We start from the raw sequence: 23,288 nt of genomic DNA on the forward strand, positions 1-23,288 counted from the left end.
CTTCACCCGGTACTTACTGGACTTCTAATAGGACCTCTCTTTTCTCCCCACTACCACCTTCCCCTCAACCCCAGGGCCAGCCACCTCACATCTCCTTCCCCTCTTCCTCGCCACAACCTCTCAAAAGGGCCCAGTCTAGTCTTGAAAAATAGCTCTGTCCCTAATCTTGCATACAGATAACCAAAGCAATATAGTGACAACACAGTCCCCACTAAACACAAAGGCTCTAGAGTTACTATTTGGCTTTGCCCTGATGTCGTCACTAACAGCCAACAAAATCTCTCTGAATTTTACATTCCTCACCTAGCAAGGGCAGACCAGAGAAGAGCCTCCCTCATAAGAAGAAAGGTACTGACATGGAAAGAGTTCAGCATGGCTTTGGCTCCTAGGAAACACTTGACAGATGGTATCCTTTGAGCTCCAACAGATATGGGGGTGGTGGGGGAATGAACTCAGCTCTCCCACCAAACAAAGCAAAACCTTACTTTGCCAACACACCTGATTTTTAACACCAGAGAAATCACCATGTGCAAGAATATATGAAGTCCTCTTTTTTTTTCCTAGCCAAGAATTAGTAGGGGTACCTTCCAACGAACCTCCTCTTGGTCAGCAAGTGTCTGTGCTGCCTTCAGAGCGAGCCTGCCATTCTCAATGACTTGAGATCATCTGCTCCCCCAGTGTCCTCAATGGCAGGAGCATTTTCACCACCCCTCCCCCAGCATGAAATGCTACATGCTCTCTGCAATTAAGAAATCTGCTAATTATAGCATAGATCTGAGAGGCAAGTTGCTGCATTTCACTGAGGGAATTTAAACTCCGTTGGCATTTGGAATGATTTAGAACCTGCAGGTGCTGACGAGTACCTTGGCGGGTTCTCCTGAATTCCCAACACCCATGGACAGGCTGTGTCCTCCCAGTATTCTGGTACAGGCACTGGATGACTTATAAATGTAAGAACTCAAAGGGACAGGAAATAGATCTGGTTTATTTTAGAATGTAAACACTCGGAAAAGTGGCCTCACATTGACGTAGCAACGGGGCTTCAAATTAGTCACCTAGAAGCATTTTTATTGTATATCCACCAATAAGAAAATTTTTGACACACACCCAATATGAGGCTACTTTTCATCTATAAATTATATACATGCTTTAGGACACTAATGTTTTACATACTTGATAAAACACACACACAAATTATAAAGAGATGAGATGAAGTGTAAATATTTTTTGGTTAAAAAGGAAAAAAACAAGTGTGAATGAATCTCCTGTCATCTTTTTGAAACTCTTGGTTTCATGCTTTGTCATAGAGAAATCCCAAGGTCTCATTCTAAGTTTGATTTATTTTACTATTTGTTTGAATGCCTGTCATGTGTGAAACAGTTCCAAAGATAAGAAGGGTACTACTGACTATACTTAGTAAGTCATGAAACTTAATTCTCAGCCCCATCCATCAATGATGCATACCTATTTTTACTTTTTAAATACTTTTATGTTTTGTGTTAATATTCTCCTTGATCCATGGTTTCTTGGCCAGAATATTTTTAAAGCCAGTTGTTGTTGTTGTTGTTTAGCTACAGTCTTCAGATCAGAGTTTACTTAGTTCGGTTAATTCAGAGACACACTTAAACAGGCCCATGTAAAGATTTTGCTCTGTTTTGGTCCCTGACAGATCTCCAGGTTCTAAATCAGCCAGGCAAGTGGTGGGTAGTCAATAAATACTTGTTAAGTAAAGACTGCAAAATAATTACTTCAACTTCCATAGAGAGAACGGATTTCAGTGGGGAGGGGAGGGGTAGGAATAAAATGCAGAGAAAATGTAGCAGGCTACTGCAGTTGCTGTGGCAAGCCATGATGGAATTTGGACCAGGTAGTTACAATGGATAAGAATGACGAATTCTGGAAGGTGCATTTTGGAAGAGCCAACAGAATTCAGTGATGGATTACACAACGGAGACAGACGACGAGGATGGCGTCAAAGAGGCCAACCAGGTCTAGCCAGAGTAACTGGGTCTGTAGAGGTGGCATTAGCTGAGATTTGGAAGAGTGGAGATATATAAGCCCTCCAAGGGGAAGATTTATATATCATTATAAAATCTCAAAAGCTCCGTTTAAAACTTTTCTATGAAGCCAATTGCTTCTCGACCAAGTCTCTGCTACCGACCCAGTTCAAACCAACACTGGATTTCACCTGAATTTTTATATCAAACTCCTGATTAGTCCTTCTGTCTCCACTCTGACCCCTCTGTAGTTGACACGGCACTTATAGGGAGTATTTTTAAAGTCAGGCATCCTGAGATAGAATTTACACCATGGATCATAGAGTCATGTAACTACCATGCCAATCAAGGTACAGAATACTACCATCACTTCAAAAAGTACCAGAAGGGGTATTTTAAAAACATAAATCAGATCAAGTGACTAAAACCACAAAATTCTCTATTGGCTTCCCAACCCTCAAAGACCAAAATCCATTGCCTAAAGGCCCTGAGTTTATGGTGTTGCCACAAGATCTCTCTCTGATCTTAACTCCTATGGCTTTCCTTCTTGAAAACTCTGCTTTAGTCAAATTGTGCTCCTTGATATTCCTGGACCTCTCAAACCCACTTGTACCTCAGTGCCTTTGCACCATCTCCCAACTCCCACCCAGGTAACCTCAAGTAGTTCTTCCTAACTTCATTCTGGTTTCTGTTGAGAAAGCATACACACACACGCACATGCACACGCATGCACACACTCTTCCGTAAGGCTTTATTGCTTTAGCAGGTTTTATGTTCCTTCTTATGATTTATTCTTACATGATATATCATGTATTTACTTATGTTTGCTCATTATCTCTCTCCATCCCAACCTCCACTAATATGTTAGCACTATGTGAACAGGACATTGTAAATTTTATTCCCTGCTTTTTTGTCCAGCACCTAAAATAGCACCAGAGACATAGCAGACATTCAATAGACATTTGAATGCAAACATGGAGAGGTGAGTGGATGGATGGATAGACGGACAGACAGACAGAAGGATGAACTGACTGACTGACTGGAAGCAACAGAGCCATCATCTACTTTGTTCATTAACATGGCTCAGAAGTACCTCCACATTTCCCAACCCAGGGACAAGGTCACATACCCATGCTAAAACTCTCAGGCTGCTAAATAGCGAGGCTTCAATATTACTGAGACTCACATCAAGGATATTAGATGGATAACGTGGATCTAAACATAATGTCTTCATTGTGGAAAAAAAAAAGATTCAATTTCACGTGTGTCTGCAGTACTAGATATTGTCGCTGTGGGAAAAAATGATCTTTAACACTAAATATGCTTCTACTTCATTTATCAGCTCTTCCCGGTAACCTCTTTTGCTTTTAAATCTATCTTCTTTTAATATTGTACTCTCTGGAATTTGCACCTCCAAAACAAACAGGCCCCCTTTCCCCAAACTGCCATAACGAGGTTCATTTTATTGAATATTTTGGAAATAGCCTTCATAGCCGTCCACTTAATTAGGTCATGTGGTATAGTTTGCATTCAGCATTTCACAGATTATGCTTTTTTATTTTCCCCCAGAATTTTCTGCTGGGCTTTTAAGAAAGACATTCTGTTGGCAAAGGGCTGTTTTCTGACTATAATTATCAGATTTCCCTGCCGAGTGCCCCTCTGAGCCAATGTGTTCAATTCCACAGTTGTTATTATTATTGGCCAGGTTTACTATTTTCTATTCAGGAATGTCTAAAGTTAGGTAGCTTTATGATTTACATGAATGGCCCTATGCTCAACTCTTTTAAGGAAGGGAAAATGAGTTTTTGCAATACAATCTAAACAATATGCCTAATGACGCCTTAGATAAGAAGAGAAACAAAGAGGAGTATCTCCACCTGCTAAGTGTGAGTAGGAGAGAGGCATGCTGTTTACTCCTCATCTACTAAGCACAGAAGATGGCCAGAGGAAAAGGTCAGAAGAGAACAAAGCTGGGACTCAGGGCTTTGAGACAAGACTTCCTTATTGCCATTCTAAACAACTGATCTTGAGGCTTGAGCTCTGATCAGTCTTGGTTTCTTTGGGATGTATATCAAATGCTCTAGAAATGGAAAGTTGTCACTTTTCCGGGACTCTTAAAACCTCTGTACTCTAGAAAGAAACTAGAAATGTTCTTAGTTTCCTCCATTATTGAACATTTCTGGAGAAGCTAATAGCCTGAATCAGGTTCCCAGTTGATATAATGACTACATCCAGATAATTAAGAGAATGTCTCTAAAAAGAAAAATCTAGTCATTTATTTGGCATTTTTCAACTGAAGTAGAATTGTTAGATTTTCTTTTTTTCATACGGAAATGTGAGGGTGAAGAGAAGGCGGCGGGGAGGCGAAGAAAAACAATGATCTGTCCTTTGGAAATCACATGTGAATCATGTCCACAGCATCTTTTAACACATCCTTTAGAAATCATACTCCAGCTATCACATTGTTAGTAAAAGTTTACATTTATAGATTAATTCCATTTTTATAGGTAGGGGTGGAGGTGGACCATCTGTCAAAGATGTACAGGCACACACTCTTGAATGAATAAACTCTACCGCTAAGAATGTATCTTTGGGTACACTTCTGCAAGTTCCCAAAGATCACTAACGTGCATATATTCAAAGATGTCCACTGCAAAATTGTTTGTAACAGAAGATCGCTGACACAACCTAAGTGTCTGTCACTAGAAGACTAGAGAAATGAATGTGGGTACATCAGACAATAGAGCTGAAATATAGAATGAGATCATCTCCAAGTCCTAATGTAAAAATAGATCTGAGATACATCATCAAGCAAAATCCAGCAAGTTGCAGTTCACGCTGCGAAGTGTTAAGTGCTACAGCTTCAAGATCTGCAGATAGACTGGCTTCAAAACCCAGCTCTTGGGGAGCTTGGGTGGCTTAGTCCTTAAGCATCTGCCTTCAGCTCAGGTCATAATCTGAGAGTCCTGGGATCGAGCCCCACATCGGGCTCCCTGATCGGCAAGAAGCCTGCTTCTCCCACTCCCACTCCCCCTGGTTGTGTTCCCTCTCTTGCTCTTTCTCTCTTGGTCAAATAAATAAATAAAATATTTTAAAAAAACAAAACAGCTCTCCCATTTATGGGCTGTGTGACCTTGGACAACTACTTTCATTGCCTTCTGACATAGTTTCCTTTCTGTAAAACAGAGATGATATTATTTCCCTCAAAAAGTACTGGTTGAGGGGTGCCTGGGTAGCTCAGTCAGTTAAGTGCCCAAGTGCATCTCAGCTCAGGTCTTGATCTCAGGGTTGTCAGTGCAAGCCCTGCATTGGGTGTGGAATTTCCTTTAAAAAAAAAAATTACTGGCTGAGAGTAAATTAATTAATATACGTTAAGCACTTGAAATGAGCTCAAAAAATGCTGAACACATTGAAGATATCTTTCAAAAATGAAGATGAAATAAAGACATTTTGAGACATACCAGATCAGAAAGAATTCATCACCAGCATACCCCAACTACAAAGCAAATTAAAGGACATCTTTTCAGGAAGAAGGAAAATGATGCCAGGTGGAAATTTCTATCTATACAAAGGAAGTAAAATCACTGGCAATGATAACTACATAGGTAAATATCTGAGATTTTTTTTGTCTTGCACTTAAGCATTTTTAAAAGATAATTGTTTAAGCAAAAAGGAAAACAATATAGTATTTGTTGTATATATAGGACTCATAACATACTTGTATCTTAAATATATGACAATACCATACTGTTGGCAGGAGGGGAGCTGGAAGTAGACAGTTGTAAACGTCTCATCCTATGTATAAAGTGGTCTTACGCCACTTGAAAGCGAGTTGTGACAAAGTTAAAGGTGTTTGCTCTAATCCAAAAAGCAACCACTAAGTAACAAAATAACTATGGTAGCTAAAAAAACGACAAAAAAGGAATTATATGAATATTCAGTTCATCCAAAAGAAGGTGGATAATGAGAGAAAAAACAACAAAGAAAAGATGAGAGGAATGGAAAACAAATCTCAAGATGATAGATTTAAATCAGAGTGATACTCATGGATCTGCTGTCTACATGGAATGAGCTCTAAATATAATGATATGGAAATATAAATATAAAAGAGTGGAAAGATGCACTATGCTAACACTAGCCAAAAGAAAGCTTAAATGATACCGTTATTACAAGAAAAAGGGGCTTCCACAGTAAAGAATATTTCCAGGTATGAAGGAGTCCATCTCTAATGAAAAAGGGGTCATTTCATCAATAGGACAGAACAATCCAAAATAGGTATGCACCTAGTCATAGAGTTTCTAAAAACCTAAAGCAATGATCAATAGAATTGCAAGAAGAAATAAAAATCCAGAATTATATTCAAAGACCTCGATACTCCTCTCTTAATAATTGATAGAACAAGTAGATAGGAAACCAGTAAGGCTATAAAAGATCTGAACACCATCAACCAACTTGACCCATTTGATGTTGATGCAACAACAGAGTACACATTGAACATTTACTAAGATAAATTGTATTCCCAGCTACAAAATAAGTATCTACAAATTTGAAAGATTTAATTCACATAAAATATTTTTTGGCTATAAGGGAATTAAATTAGAAATCAATTAACAGAGGGGTGCCTGGGTGGCTGAGTCATTAAGCATCTGCCTTCGGCTGGGTCATGGTCCCAGTGTCCTGGGATCAAGCCCCGCATCGGGCTCCCTGCCCAGCAGGGAGCCTGCTTCTCCCTCTTCCACTCCCCCTGCTTGTGTTCCCTCTCTCGCTGTGTCTCTGTCAAATAAATAAATAAAATCTCTTTTAAAAATCAATTAAGAGAAAGATTTCTGGAAAATCCACAAATATTTTGAAATTTAATACCTTCCAATACACCCCCAATATAACCCAAGGGTTAAACAAACAAACAAAAAAAACCAAAAGGAAAATTAGAAAGTATTTTGAGCTAAGTGTAAATGAAACAAAAAATAACACATCAAAAAATATTTGTGAGATGTTGCTAGAGGAAGCTGTATAGCACCAAATGTCTATATTTGAAAAGAAAGAAAATCTCAAATAACAATCATAATATGGATGGATCTCAAAACAATTGTGCTAAGTAAAAGCAGACAGACCAAAATGGTTATACACTGTATGAGCTGACTTGTGTAACATTCTTAAGAATACGAACTGCTCTATAGTGACAGAAAATAGATCAGTGGTGGCTGGTTATGAGCCAGGGGTGTATGGAGAGTCAGTAAGGACTGGTCACAAAGAAGTATGAGGAAATTTGGGGGAATGATGGTTAATTCACTATCTTAATTGTAGTGATGGGTTCCTAAGTATGTATATGCCAAAATTTATCAAACTTCATACTTTATGTGTGTCCAAGTTTATTGTATATGAATTACACTTCAATAAGCTGTTTTATTTTAAACCATACAAATTTGATTATTAACCTGTGTTAACTAGGAGTGGGGTAGTGCTGATATGTGAGTCTAGAGGACTTGAGCAACAAAGGGAAAGAAAAAACTGAACTAACATAAATATGTACGGATGACATGTTCACGTGTATGAATTTATGTATAATTATAATTGCGTATCTGTTCATGAAGAAAAACAATTTTAGTCCATTTTGCTCTAAGAGTGTCCAACTGTGCATCCAAATCCCATCTCCTAAATGATTGACAATAATGACAGTAACAAAACTCCAGTGCCTTTTACGGAGACGCTGTGCTGTATGTGGAGCACAGACATGTCCGCATTTTATTCTTCCTGACAATCTTACGAGGAAGGTATTAGCATTATCCCCATTCTTCAGCCCAGACTCTCTCAACCGCTGACTTCCGACATCTTTCTGCTGTGTGTTCGCTGCTTACTGAGAATCATCTATGTTCACAGACGATGAACATAGATGTGAACTATAATATAGGGACTGAGGATCCCTATACTATGTGCCAGAAGATACCAAGACCAGACCTCAACTAAAGCCAAACTCCATTCGTAGTGAAAAGAGTTTAAAAGTAAATAAATAGAAGCGCCTGGGTGGCTCTGTCGGTTAAGCGACTGACTCGGGCTCAGGTCATGATCTCAGGGTCCTGGGATGGAGTCCTGCATTGGGCTCCCTGCTCAGCAGGGAGTCGGCTTCTCCCTTTCCCTCTAACCCTTCCCGCATTTGTGTGCGCTCTCTCTCTCTCTCTCTCTCAAATAAATAAATAAAATCTAAAAAACAAAAAAGAAAGAAAGAAAGAGAAGTAAATAAATAAAAGGGCACTCTGCTATTGGAATCAACTTAAGTATATAGTCAAATGGTCCAATGTCTAGCCATTTATTATGTTAGCTACATAAACATTTTAAATCACAGGTGCAAAATAATAAAGATTATTTGCATATTTCCACTCCATTGTTGCATAAAATAATGATCTTCAAGCTCTTCTCATATTAGAGCCACATTTTGAGTGATCTGACACCTCCCTACAAAATACATCATCCTAGGACCAAGTTCAGAATCCCCCGGGGGAGCTTCTTAGAAATGCAGATTCTCAGGCCCCACCCCAGAACAACCGGATCAGAAATTTCATTTTTTAAAATCTCCAGATGAGGGCGCGTGGGTGGGTCAGGCATTTATCAGCTCTGCTATCAGCTTGGGTTATGATCCCAGGCTTCTGGAATCAAGTCCCGCATGGGGTTCCCTGCTCAGCAGGGAGTGAACTTCTCCCTCTACTTCTACCCCCAGCTTGTGCGCTCTCTCATACTCTCTCTCAAATAAATAAATAACTTTTAAAAAAAAATCCCTACATGCTTTCAGTGCACATTCACGTGTCAGAAGCACTGATCTCCCACAACCTTTCAGAATAAATGAAGTTCACTTTTATCTAAGTGAGTGAGGCTCTCCCTCAAGGTGGGTTCTTGAGTCACAAGTAACCAATCATAGAACATTAGCAAAATTACTTTTTTCCTTTCTCCTGCAAGTAGAGATTCAGAGTCACTGCTCTGCCTTTTAAAGTAACAACTAATGATGTATTGTATGGTGACTAACAGAACACAATAAATCAATAGATACTTTAAAAAATAAAAAAAATAAAGTGAACTTTAAATGGCTCATGTACAGCACCCATGAATTACAATGGAGAACTCATACTGAGAATGAGAACTAAACGTGGTTCAATATCTCCTTTTGGGGTGATTATGTCAAGTGCCCAGTATACGCATGAGCCACTAGCATGAGTGCCCAAGTTTCAGAGAGCAGCGAGTCTCAAACCTGGCGGTATCCGGGGACACCAATGAGAATGCCACCTCCCAGATCCATCCCAAAATAATCCACGGATGCAGCTCGGACAGCCAGGGATGAAGGAAATGCAGCCAGCCTAGTATGTCCTAGTTATCCCTAGTATAACTGGGATGGAAAGCCAGGCATACTTTGGTTGCACAGTTGCGTCCTGTGGGGACACCCCAATGTCCAGGCCACACGTCAGGCTGAATTCACCAGATTCTCTGGGGGGTGGGTCTGAACTTCCATCGTTTACAAACAGAAAAAAACTCCCCCCGGGATTCTACCCTGTAGCTGAGTTGAGCAAAGAGCCATTTGTTATTCAAAATAAAATAGGAGCATGAGCTCTCTGGAACATGAGACATTCCGGGAGGCCTTGAAAATGACTCCTTCGGGTGAGCGGAACAACCATAAACATCGTCTGATCTTTGGACCAAAATGATATACAGCCAGATGTGTCTAGAAAAATCTCCAGAACCAAGTCAAACAACAACAACAAAATTGTATCCAGTCTCCTTGGAACATCAGGAAAGTCTGGATAACTTTAGCTTTAATTTCTACCCTCCTTTTCTGTTGACAGTTTTAACCACAAGCATGTGCTCTTAGGTTTTCATCATAAAAAGAAAAGAAAAGGAAAGTTGCTTTGAGCCTATCGGATTTTCTGGGTTTCCTTCCACACCACCTTGTCACCTACAGCTTAATCTTCCTCACCAGCTCTCAAGCCTTGGTTCTTCCCCAGATGAAAACCAACTTGATCCAACAAGTCCGGCCCCACTTCCTGCTCCTGCCTTGATGTTTCTGACCATTTGGAGCTAACTTCATGCCTTCATCTCTTAATTCCCACTCAGTTGTCACCTGGCTGTTTGAGCCCTCCGGTGTGGCCCCTGAGGTTGGGACATTCTATAAAAGGATGCATGGCAGACTATAAAAGTCTCGAACACTGTGTGCCAACAACGAATATTGGTAGGCAACACGTTTACCTCCCAGCTGGGGCTAGTGTACATCCTTCTCTTAATAGAAGGAGCCATTGTGGAGACAGAATTGTATGAGTTAGGACATGTCATGGTAACAAATGAGTCTCCAAATTTCCACTGCTGATGACAACAAAAGTTTATTTTTTGCTCTGTTTTTCATGGTAACAACCTACACATTCTGTGTGACCTAGTTTGCTGACGCGGTCGGTGGTTGATGATCTTCTACTTGGGGTTTGATGGTGGTGATGGTTCCAAAGAGCATAATCTTCAAAAGGCACCGCTGGATGCACACATTATGCATTTGTTCACTCATTCATTCATTATATGCCTTCATGGAACATGTTCTCTGGATGTGGCATCTGCTAGGGGCCCCAGCCACAAAGCTGAGAGACACATTCTATATCCTCAAAGGCTTGCCACCTAGTAAGGACTTCAGACAACCAAACCAACAATTATCCTAAGGGGCGACTCACAATGAGAGAAGAGAATACAAGCTAAGCTCCATCAGTTCTTGGCTGTGTGACCTTGGGATATCTACTTAACCTCTCTGTGCCTTAGATTCCTGGTCAACAAAATAAAATTCATAAAAGCACCTGCCATTAGGGTTGCAATGTGTACTGAAAGAGTTATTCTTTGTAACATATATTAAACTGTGTTTGGTATATGTAAGTGTTTGCTTAAGAAAATGGATAAATTTTTATTACAACGTTGTTATTACCAGACTAGAGAAGACCGAAATAAATCCACATACATATTGGTCAGTTAATTTCTAACAGTGATGCAAAGGTAATTCAGTAAAGGAAAAATGGTCTTTTCAGTATATGCTGTTGGAATAGTGGTTGCTCTGTACCAAAACTAGGGGACCTTGACTTACACTTCCTTCCACAGACAAAACTCAAAGTGCACTGTGGGTCCAAATGTAAAACCCAAAATTATAAAACTTCTAGAGGAGAACTCAGGAGAAAAACCTTTGTGACTCTGTTGGATGCAATAATTTCCTACACAAGACACAAACGAATACAAACCCTAGCACACTGAAAATTTGGACGTCATTAAAAGGAAAAACCTGAGCCCTGGAAAGACTATTAAGAGAAGGATGTGCACTAGCCCCAGCTAGGAGGACGGAGGTCGGGGAGGGAGGGAAGGCAGAGACAGGCCACTCCGAAAGGGCAGGGGGCAGCTCCGACCAGCAAGGGAACTTACAGACACGGAGGTCCCGGGCCGGGAGCGAGGTCTCCGCAGCGCCCGCGAGAATCTTCGAGTTTACAGAGAGGCCTCATGGGGCCCATCCCTGGCCACTCCCCAGAGGAGCTCAAGGCCACCTAGCTCTCTCAGGGTCCCGACCTTGAAAATGGCTCCGGAGGTGGGAACTGGGCGGGGCGCAGAGTCCACGGACAGAGGCGGGGCCAGGAGCCTCCAACGTCCGGAGCTCAGGACCCTTCCGTGACCTCCCCCAGCAGGAAGAGCTATTGGTGCCAAACGAGCACGACAAAAAGGCTCAGCATCATTAGTCATGGGGAAATGCAAATTAAAACACTGTTGCCACCTCTGTCAACACTACACACTGTTGCCACTGTGTGTAGACCTCTACGTACCTATGAAAGTGACTTCAAAAAGACCACTGACAATTACGCATCTAGGAGGCCAAGCAGGTGCCAAGCATGGTGCACCGCTAGGGGATTAGGCAAAACGGCACCAGCGCTGCGGGGAAGAGTTTGAAAAGCATCTTATCAACAAGCGCTTGCCATAGGACCCAGCAATCCATCTTCTAGGATTTCCTCGGGAAAAATGAAAGTTTAGGCCCACACGAAACCCTCTATGCAAATGTTTAGAGCAGCTTTCCACTTTACTCCCAAGTAACTCAAATATCCAACCACTCAAATATCCATGAGCTGGGAAATGCATAAGGAAGCTGTGGGCCTGCCCCAGTATGGGATGAAAAACAACAAAATGAACGCCTTACTGATGCTTTCCTCGATGGATGCATTTCAAAAGCATCTGAAATGAAAGAAGTCAGCTACAAGATACCACAGACTACTCTATGAGTCCATCGGTCTAGCATTCTGGAAACCGCTGAAGTACAGGGACAGATACCACATTGGGAGCTGCTGGTGCTGGTGGCCTGGGGGGGACGGAGGGCTGCCTGACTGCAGACGGGCTTCCGTGCATCGTCGGGAATGATAGAACGTTCTCCCTCATGATTGCGGCAGTGATTACATGACTGTGTACATTTGTAGAAACTCGGAGGACTGCAAAGGGTACATTTGCCTGTCTGTAAATTATGCCTCAACAGATCAGACAGAAAATGCTGATAAGAGTAATATGTGCTTCTTGTAAAAAATTAAAATACAGAGTAAAAAGTAAAAGGTTCACTGTTAACCAATTGTGGGTGTGGTTTTGCCCTGGTACACCACTGTAGGCTTTTGTTGAAATAAGTAGACTCATTTTAGATGCGTGAATTTTGCTGTAGGTAAGTAAAACAGACTTAAAAAATTATAAGAATGCCCTACTGAGGAGGAAAAAAAATAGAACCCCCCCCCCCAAGAGATTCAGCAACTGGACAGATGGTTTGCGTTTTATTAAAAGACAGATAACTTTTTATGGTTGGAAATTTACCATTTAAATCCTGCCCCCACCCCCTACGGAGCCACAGAAAATCCATAGGCTTTTTTTTTTTTAAACTTCAAAATATACCCTAGAACTTTTTTTTTTAAGATTTTATTTATTTATTTGACAGAAATTACAAGTAGGCAGAGAGGCAGGCAGAGAGAAAGAAGGAAGCAGGCTCCCTGCTAAGCAGAGAGCCCAACTCAGGGCAGGACCCTGGGATTATGACCTGAGCCCAAGGCAGAGGCTTTAACCCACTGAGCCACCCAGCTGCCCCTATTCCCTAGAACTTTTAAAGAAACATATTTTGGCCTAATTGTGTCATCCTTAAGTTACTGTCAGCATTCTCTGATCAGGGCTAAAGAGCCAAAGGGTAGAAGAAAAAGTTACTAAGATAAGCCAATTTTTTACTAGAATCAAAAAACTAAAACCAAACCAAACAAAACTGCCCAAGGATTATCAGAGGGCCTTCCAGGAAGAGATGATGCTTTGACTAGGTTTTGAAAGGTAAGCGGAAATTTATCTCTGGAGAATTGTTATTTGGTGGAGGTTCTTGGTCTAGGATTTGGAATTCATTCCACAATCTATATGGCACCCTCTCTCTGTGTTAACCATTATAATAGGGCAGGGTTCCTCGGCCTCACCACTCCTGACAGTCGGGGCTGTGTAACTCTCTGTTGTGAGGTGTGAGGGGCTGTCTTATATGTTAGCAGCATCTCTGACCTCTACCCAGTAAATGCCGGCAGTACCCACCCCACCTCCCCTCCAGCTGCAAAAACCAAAAATGTCTCCAGACATTGCAAATGTTTCTCAAGGAGCAAAGTCAACACCACCATGCCCTGAATCACTGCAGGAGGGCCCTGGGGACAAAATGTAAGTGAGACTTCTTCCCTAAAGAAGCTGACCATCTCATTGCAGAGAGAAAAAAGTGAATAGTATTTATTCTGAGCTGGTCCATGTTACAGATTGTGTGTGTATACATGTGTGTGTGCACATACACATAGACATTTTAAGTAAGATAGGTCTGCCTAGGATGGTGGTTCGATATGCAGGATTGAGAGAACTGAAGACAGGCTCCCAGCATCTAAGTTTGAGCCCTACCACTTGGAAAATATGTGATCTGTGGGGACATTTCACTTAAGCACTGTATGCCCCCAGCTTCTCTGTTTGCAGAATATGGGGCAGAAACAGAACCGCCATCAGGACTGCAGAAACATTAAATAACTACAGATTGAAAATACAGTGTCCCAGACATGGTAAGGACTCAATAAATGAACTCAATAAATGTGAGTTGTTGTTAATTTCTCCCATTTCAGGCTAAAAGGGTCTTGAAAAGTGGTAACAAGTCGTCATGATATGCCTTCAGGATAGTAGATACTTCATAAATATTTGAGGGAAAGGGGAGGGAATACATAAATAAAAACATTAGCTGGTTATAAGTTTCTCTTATCTCTAAAACAAGCCTAGGCGTATCTACTGATCAGAGTGGCAGTGCACATGAAATCTTTGGAAAGTATTCAGCATGGTGCCTTCAGTGGTGGCTGTTACTAGTAGTAGAGTTATCTTGCAGGGGTTAATCCAAAGATCTTAACTGGGTAAGGTTCTTCTGGAAAAGATCGTTTGATTCTGAACTCCTCTTCACAGACCTTAATCTTTCAAAAACATCCCAGAAAGATCCCCTTGTGCTTACCAGCCAGGGAGCGAGGTCACTCCAATGCCACTAAATGAAGCTGAGAGCGAGGAGAAGAGTTGGGACTGGTGGCAAGTGTTTGGGCATTACGCTGAAATACTCGCCCACTCAGGCCATCTGTCTACTTATGTTTTGGTTTCACTGAGCATTATGGAGATGAAGAATCAAGAAGATGTAGAAAAATAAAAACATGCGGAACTTCTGACGATGTGCAGGGCTGTCACTCTACCCAAGCACACTCTCTACGTGTCAGAAGGTCGTGCGTTTCCTCCTCTGAGGTCGGTGGCAGAGGCAGGAGCGCAGGTGGAAAGAGAAGGTAGAACAGAGAGGGAGGCTGCCGTCTTGGCATGGTGTGGCTGCCGGGTGTGCGGCGCCGATGTGCAAGTGTCTGGTCAGGAAGAGTCAGAGAATAGGGATGAGAGGGAGCAAGAGAAGCACAGAAAACCGCCGCTTCCCTCCTTCAGTTCATTTTCACTAACACTTTCCACTGTGGACTGGACGTCTGCGTCTTCCCAAAGTTCTTATGTGTAAAAGCCCTTGACCTCCATTGCGATGGTATTAGGAGGCGAGACTTAAGGGGAGGTGACTGAGGTTAGGTGACGTCATGGGGATGGGGCCCTCAGGATAAGACTAATGTCCTTATCAGAAGAGACACCAGAGGGCTTGCTCTTTTTCTCTCCCGACCATGGGAAGACACAACAAGAAGGTGGCCATCCACAAGTCAGGAAGAGAGCTCTCATTGTAAGAAAATAAATTTCTGTTGTTAGGTCAGCCAGACTGGGGTATTTCACTAAGGTAGCCTGAGTTGACAGAGAGAGCTCCTCCTCTAGATCGCAACTTGAAGAGCTCATTCTTAAGTATTCTTTTGTAAACTGGCAGATGAGAGAAGGACCTTCAGCTACATGTTCTTGTTGAACAGTGGCTTTTTCCAAAGTTGTCCTATATGATGGGTGGGAATGTTCCAATGACATCTATTCCTCCCCCATCCCCCATCTCTACTGACCTGGAACCTCCCTGAGGACAGGACCACATATGTTTAGGATCAACCCTCTATACCTAGCATTAGCATACCAGATTAATATACATTTGTTTGGGAAACTTGGAGAACCAAAAGACTAAGATATATTATCCCACAAAGATGTCCAGCCTTGGGGCACCTGGGTGGCTCAGCGGGTTGGAGCCTCTGCCTTCGGCTCAGGTCATGATCCTGGGGTCCTGGGATCAAGCCCTGCATCGGGCTCTCTGCTCTATGCGGAGCCTGCTTCCTCCTCCCTCTCTGCCTGCTTCTCTGCCTACTTGTGATCTCTGTTTGTCAAATAAATAAATAAAATCTTAAAAAAAATAAAAGATGTCCAGCCTTGCTCACCATCTTTCAACTGCTGAATCAGATGCTATTTCCTCAATAAACAGGGCATTCTGGGTCATATTTGCAGTCCCCAGACTGCTACCTCCCTCGCCACCACCTGCTCCACACCACTTTGCACATTTGATGCCACCAATGGCATGAGGATTCAAGCCCTTATTTCTTTCCTCATATCACTCTTTGTATATGATTCGTGTGGTTATCTTCCCAATCAATACCTGGAATTTGGCTCTGTACAGGGAGCTGTCCTTCAACACAAGCATTCTAAATATTTATGCATCTAGCAACAGAGTTTCCAAATATATGCAGCCAAACTGATAGAACTCACAGGAGAAACAGACGAACCCATAATTGTAGTGAGAGATTTCAATATCCCTCTCCCAAAAATTGATGGGTTAAGTAGACAGAAGATCAATATGGACATACATGACTTGAGTTAATTATCAACCAACTTGCTCTCATCGACATTATTGACACTCCACCCAAGACCAGAAGAACACACATCGTTTTCAAGGGCACACGGAGCATGTCAAGGGCACATGGAAGTTCTCGAGGAAGTCAAGGGGAAAAGGAAAAACTCAAGAGGTCCGAGCCTGGGCCACTACCTGCATTTGTTTTCAGAGTCCATATAAGCTCATTTCAGATCCTGCTATGGTTAATCAAGCAGTGATTAATAAAGCAGCGATCACCTTTAGTAAAATAAATAGCAGACAATGAAGGAGACTTAAAAGGCAGACGAAGATGAAGACCATGTGGAACCAAGCCCACAAGCTCATTATCAAATCCAAAAAGAGACAGAGAAATCTACTCATTATAATTACAAATAACAGTTTTCTCTGAATTAAGGTTTTCTTCAAGAAGTCATTGCATTCCTAAGTATCCAATTAGATAAGTAATAACTCTGAAGCATCTTAAAACCCTTTCAAGGTTTGGAGCGCTAAAGAAAATCCCATGTGAATATCTGGAAAGAGGTTCGTACCTGTGTGTCTAGAATTCCTGACTCATCTTAGCTGTCAATAACTCTCTGTTTCTTGTTTATTTTGCAGATGGGTTCGGCCAAACAGCAGACGTACAGATTCTTTGGTGTGTGTGTGTGTATGTGTGTGCGTGTGCATGTGTGTTTGTGTGTGTGTGTGTGTGTGTGTCAATGTGAATGAATTCCGTTCCTTGAAGAAAACCATTTGGGGAAAATACACCTTTGAAATAATGAGTTAAACATCAGAAATAGATGTTTATGTGTAGATCGTTTTTCATCTATTTTTTCTTCTCTCTCTTTTCCAGTTTCCTCTCTCATCAGCTCACCTTTGCCCTCCAAAGATGCGATCAGTTACTGCTTTTTGTCTTAAATCAATATGTCTCACAGAAGAGGAAAATTGTTTTTTCTTACGGACTGTAAATCAATCACATTATGCTATGTAATACAAGGTGTTCACATTCTGTTTAAATGTGTTGTTTAAAAGATTCTGTTAGAGCTAAGTCTTGTAAACCAGAAAATATAATAAAATATGACTGCATTTTGTGAGTTTGAGCCAATGATTTCTTGATGAACAATGAAAAACACAAGATTCCTTCTGCCTCATGATCTTCTCTCCTTCTTAGGGAACATTCTTCCTAGTGTCAGAGATATTCTAAAGAAGGTACAGGTTTCAATGCTTTGGAGAAGCATGGCGATTATTGTCACCCTCCTGGTCTTTCTGTCCTTTTCTGGGATCGTTTTGGAATGTACTTTGTGAACACTGATCACATGGAAACCGTAAACACTCAGTGAAGACTCTTCCTTCCTCTCTCTACTTCCCTACATGTCTCACCCTATCTTTTTGTTTTTAGTTCACATTTTAACTGGGAATGACTTTTCATTTCCTAAGCCCTTTTTGGCATTTTAAGCTCTGCTAAGGATTTTCCTTAAACTTTAATGCATTTCATTAGAAGGATAAAATAAAGCAATCTTACCACCCTTTATGAATAATTAGTGACTTAGAAACAAGTCTTGGAGCCACAAAGATTTCACTGGAAGGTTGTGAAATGATAAAAATACACCAAAGCATATACTTTGATGCACTTTAAAGAAATCATCATAGACTAATAATATGGTATCTCAAAGGAACAGATCAGACTGACAGGAAAATTACTTTTCAGGAAACAAAGTAGCTATGACATTTATAGCAACCTTTATAAAGGTTTGTAGCAAAAGAAAAAGAAGAAATTTAATTCCATTATTTCCATGAGCCTTATAAGCAACCCCAGTCAAAAGGAAAATTCCCACATGCACGTGCACACACACACACACACACACACACACACATACACATCTCTAGAACAAATACATTTCCTTTGATTCCTAAGCATAAAGAAGAACGAATAACTTTCTAGCTGATGTTACTCCTTCCTTTCCTAGAAAAGGCAAACTTCGAATAGAATCAAAGCCATGTTAACATGCCAAAGTGAAAACTGGTAGAGTTGCCATGTGCCAACCCATTTATACAGCATTTTTCATCTCTATAACCCCACTTTCTATAAAACTTAACACAACAGTGTTTTCTTATGTTGTGTAGCCTTTGTTAATTCATTCAGACACTGCCAACTTGCCTCCTTTCAATTTCTCTTCAAGATGATTTATTTGTACAAAGTCATAAAGTGGATCCTATGAAATTGAAAGTCATTTCTTCAGTAGGTGATTCCACAGTTCTGTGGGGTTTTTTTTTCTATTTTTCTACTCCCAAAGTAAAATCAGAAATCACCAAATATTAAGGTCTTTTCAGATGAATCAATAATTAAGCTAGTATTTCTTTTTTTTTACTCAAACAGGGTCAATCTGGGTGGCTAGACAGGAAAAAAAAAAGTCAATCTGATTTTGAAAAATAAAGGCTCATATGGTCAACACAGGAATTTGGTAGAAACACTTAGCTTGCAGGCCAGTGTCTTTGGTTGCCTTAGAGATCCAGTTGTCCTATAACACAACCCTCTTAGAGAGGTGAATGGGCAGCATCCATAGAGGGACTCCCAATGAGCCTGTCTCTTGGTTTTCCAATATTGCTTCCCATGGGTAATCCCCTCCCCTTGAGTATGAACTGGACTTACTGACCTGCTTCTAATGAAAAGAACATGACAAAAGTGATAGAATGTCATTTCTGAAACTAGATTACAAAAAACCTATGGCTTCTGTATTGGAGGCTCTCTCTCCCTCTTTCCTGCATTGCTTTCTCTGGAGGAAGGCGGGTGCCATGTTGGGAGGCACACGCATGGAAGGGTCCATGTGAGTAAAACATGGGTGCATATCTTCTGAGGCCTGACACTGGCCACCTAAGTGACCTTGAAAGCAGGTCCTCCCCCAGCTGAGCCCTGTGATGGGGTGATGACCCTTATAGTCTTGGGAGACCCTGGTCCAGAGGCCTCCCAGCCCAGATTTCGGACTTACAGAAAGTGTGAGATAATATATGTCTGTAGTTTCCAGTGGCTAACTTTGGGGATAAGCTGTTACACAGCCATAGATACCAGTACAAGATATAACTGAATCCCTTATACGATGTCCAAGATATGTCAACCTTATAAAGGACTCAACTACGAATTGTGTCATGCAAAGGGACAGTGTGTTTGTTCATTGAACTGGTTTCCACGCTGATGTAATTTTGTTAGGTATTCACTTCCTCTATAAGCCAAGAATTCATCTCATTTTCCTCTTGTTTCAAATGACATATAAATATAGGAGGAGAGAGAGATGTAAGATACTTTAAATGGTTAAACAAGAAAACTAAGGGATAATTATAAAGTCTCTGTCTGCAGTAGGCACACCCCCAGTCAATTCTTACCTTGCAGGTATACAAAAAAGGACTTGCTAAAATAACTTACTGCAAAAATAAATACATATATGTACGTACATAAAGCAACTTATTATACATGAAGAGTCCTATGAGAAAGCCGACTGCTAAGAGGAATGATCAAAAAGGAAATACCCAGAACAAAAGCAAGGATCAAAATGATGCAAAGCTCGTACATTCACTCTACCTAAAAGGCACTGGCTATCAATATGTAGATATTTGGAGGCTTTCTCACTTTCTAGTGAGCATTCACCATTTGCCTCCCTGATACCAATTCCCACTTCTTTGTATCCCCCTCCCTGCTCTCAGCTCGTGAGTCTGCGTGTGACTCTACCCGCACCTGAGGTCAGAGCGCAGGACCCAAGCTAGTGAATGAAACCACCGTACAGCCCTGCTATTGGTCAGTGCTGAGCACACGACCTAAGCCAGTCCAATCAAAAGGAACCTCCGTTTCCTTTGAGCGCTTCCAAGGAGGCTGTCATCTCCGCAGGTGGCTTCAACCTAGAGATGGAGGAAGGCAGACCACCAAAGCCATCCGTCTGGGGACATGGGAGGGGCTGGATGCTATTGCCTGTATTCTCAGAATAAAGGGCATCAGGAATAAATCCTGAGGACCCTGTATGAACCCTGAATCCACCCCGCCTGAAGCCCATCCTCCCTCTGAGCGTTATTATGCACCAATAAATCTCTCTCTCTCTTTTTTTTTTTTTAGCTTAAATCAGTGAGAGGCAAAATTTTTGGCTGCTGTTTGTTTTTGTTTTGTTTGTATTTGTTTCAGATCACTTGTGATAGAAAATTTCCTAATAATTTTCTTAATTATTTATTAAGGTATTAATATAATTAATAATTAGTTATTAGGGTATTAATTAAATACATCCAGGCCCAGGCATTTAAAAAATATTAGCCTTTTCAAGCTTGATGGATAGGGTTTGAGTGCTTTGGGTCAGCTCTCCTCAAAGCATCACAGGATTTTTGTTCTATAAAGGATCCACCGCTACCAGCCAATTCAACAATGGAGGTATAATGGAAGATATTATAAAATATCCTAAGATATTTTATAATTATTTTAATAATAATCATTACCTTTTATAATAATCATTTCTACCACCATTACCATCACTATCATCATATGAACCACAGACTGAGCACTTAACATGCATCAGGTACTGTGCTAAGCACTTAACATATATTATCCCATTATTCGTTTTCCTACAAACAGGAGACTAGTTAAAATAGAAATTCCAGAATCCAAACACCCCAGATGTAAATCTTTTATTTCTGCCAATTTCTGCCAGTGTGACCCTGTTAAAATCTCTACCTCAGATTGCTTGTATATAAAATAGATGCTACAGTTTTCATCAGGAAGTTGCGAGGATTAAAGGAATTAATATCTACAAAGTGCTTAGCATAGTGCTTGGCACACACAAAGCACTACTTCTGTAACATGTCTGTTAACGTGTCTGTAGATGTGTCTCCTCTCTTAAAATAGTCCAATAACGTAATCATTCTGATGTTCTTTTTTCCCAACAAAGAACTTGGTCTTTACTGGTCTTTACAGAAATCTTTTCATCTTCTACCCAAGATGGCCACTTAAAAATTCAGTGCCTTTACTGAAGCAAAATTCTGTGAGAATAAGGATTCTGCCACTCTCATCTTTGCATCCTGGACATGACCTAGTACAGTGTCCTGGTAGTGATTGTTAATAGGATGTGGACAGGGGCGCCTGGGTGGCTCAGCCAGTTAAGTGTCTGGCTCTAGATTTCGGCTCAGATTATGATCTCAGGGTCATGCAATTGAGCTCTGACTCGGGCTCCACACTCAGCAAGGAGTCTGCTTGAGTTCCTCTCTCTCCCTCTCCCTCTACCACTCCCTGCCATGCTCTCTCTCTCAAAATGGATAAATAAATCTTTTTTATTTTTATTTCTTTAAAATATTTCATTTATTTATTTGAGAGGGTGAGAGAGAGATCATGAAGAGAGGGGAGGAGTACAGGGAGAAGCAGGCTCCCTGCCGAGCAGGGACCCCAATGTGGGGCTTGATCCCAGAATCCTGGGATCATGACCTGAGCCAAATGCAAACGCTTAACAGGCTGAGCCATGCAGCTGCCCTAAATAAATCTTTTTTTTTTTTTTTTTTTAAAGGAGGGGGACAAAGTCATTGGAAAAATATATACAAAGAATGTAAAGACAGACAACTGGACAAAGAACAGAGGCGTAAGCCTCAACAGCCCTGGGATGCTGTGTGAGTTATCTATTGTTACATAACAAATTTCCCCCCAAAACTTGGCAGCTGAAAATAACATGCAGATATCACCTCTAGTTTCTGTTGGTTAGATATTCCTCACTTACTTAGCTGGGCATCTCTGGCTCGGGATCTCTCAGGAGGCTGCAACCAAGGTGTGGGCTGGTGATGCAACTTCATCCAGTTCTAAGCCGCCTCAGGTGTGCTGGATTGAGTCTTCCCAGGGCTATGGGATGAGGGCCTCAGTTCCGGACTCAGTTCCAGGATGTTGGCAGGTGTCCTCCCTCTCAGCTCTTTGTCACAAGAGCCTCTCCAGCTGGCTTTATTAGAGAAAGCATGTAAGAAGCCCCAGAAGGGGAAAGAGAGAGAGAGAGAAGGGACCAGTGAGAAAGAGAGCAAGCAAGATGGCGGCTGCGGTCTTATATAACCCACACAGAAGTGATATCCCATCCCTACTGTCATATTCTACTCATTAGCACCATGTCACCGGAGTCAGCCCAGGTTCAAAGGAAGTGGATTACTCTAGAGAAGGAGGCAGAGGTCACTGGGGTCCATTTAGAAGGCTGCCTACCACAGACATGGAACTGAAGTTGATTTTGTTTTGCTCCTTGTCCCTGATCAAGTCAGACATTCCATGCCTCAATTCTTTTTTTTTTTTTTTAAGATTTTTATTTATTTATTTGACAGACAGAGATCACAAGTAGGCAGAGAGGCAGGCAGAGAGAGGAGGAAGCAGACTCCCCGCTGAGCAGAGAGCCCAATGTGGGGCTCGATCCCAGGACCCTGGGATCATGACCTGAGCCAAAGGCAGAGGCTTTAACCACTGAGCCACCCAAGCACCCCAATGTGCCTCAATTTTTTTATCCATAAAATCACCTTTGAGGGATGCCTGGGTGGCTCGGTTGGTTAAGTGTCCAACTCGTAATCTCAGCTCAGGTCTTGATCCTGATCGGAGTCATGAGTTGAAGCCCCACATTGGACTCCATACCAGGCATGGAGTCCATTTTTTAAAAAAAGAAAAAGCTACATTTGATTTTAAAATGGCTCCAGAAGCTTGCTTGCAAAAATGAAAAGGGCTTTAACTTTCCGCCTTTAGTTAACATCACGTCTTGTGAACTTCTGTGTCAAAGACTATAGTGAGGAAAATACTAGAATGTGTCATTGGCCCAGCCTCCCACGCCAAGAGGAGACCTGAGAAAAAAGGGGCTATTGCAGTTATATGACTGTTTGTAGCATTTGAGAAAGAGGGAACATGAGTTTCCAAAATTTAATTGAAATGGAGAGTTTTATTAGTTTACCCTCAAGTGTCAATAAAAAAATGGCGCATGGCAGATGGTTTTCCTGTGATCCCAACA

At 41.4% G+C, this 23,288-nt stretch overlaps 1 protein-coding gene across 1 annotated transcript in view; it reads right to left on the reverse strand.

Annotated features, from left to right (window-relative positions):
* The window catches only part of DOK5 (docking protein 5), a 353,468-nt gene extending 331,212 nt beyond the window's left edge, over positions 1-22,256 (reverse strand). Inside the window, exon 1 of the mRNA XM_059133197.1 lies at positions 22,041-22,256. Coding sequence (XP_058989180.1) covers positions 22,041-22,113 — 73 coding nt within the window. The 5' untranslated portion in view covers positions 22,114-22,256. The remainder of the gene's footprint in view (positions 1-22,040) is intronic.
* Between the last annotated feature and the right edge of the window lie 1,032 nt (positions 22,257-23,288).

The sequence above is a fragment of the Mustela lutreola genome, chromosome 9 (genome assembly GCF_030435805.1).
Source record: "Mustela lutreola isolate mMusLut2 chromosome 9, mMusLut2.pri, whole genome shotgun sequence".
In the NCBI taxonomy this organism is placed as follows: domain Eukaryota; kingdom Metazoa; phylum Chordata; class Mammalia; order Carnivora; family Mustelidae; genus Mustela; species Mustela lutreola.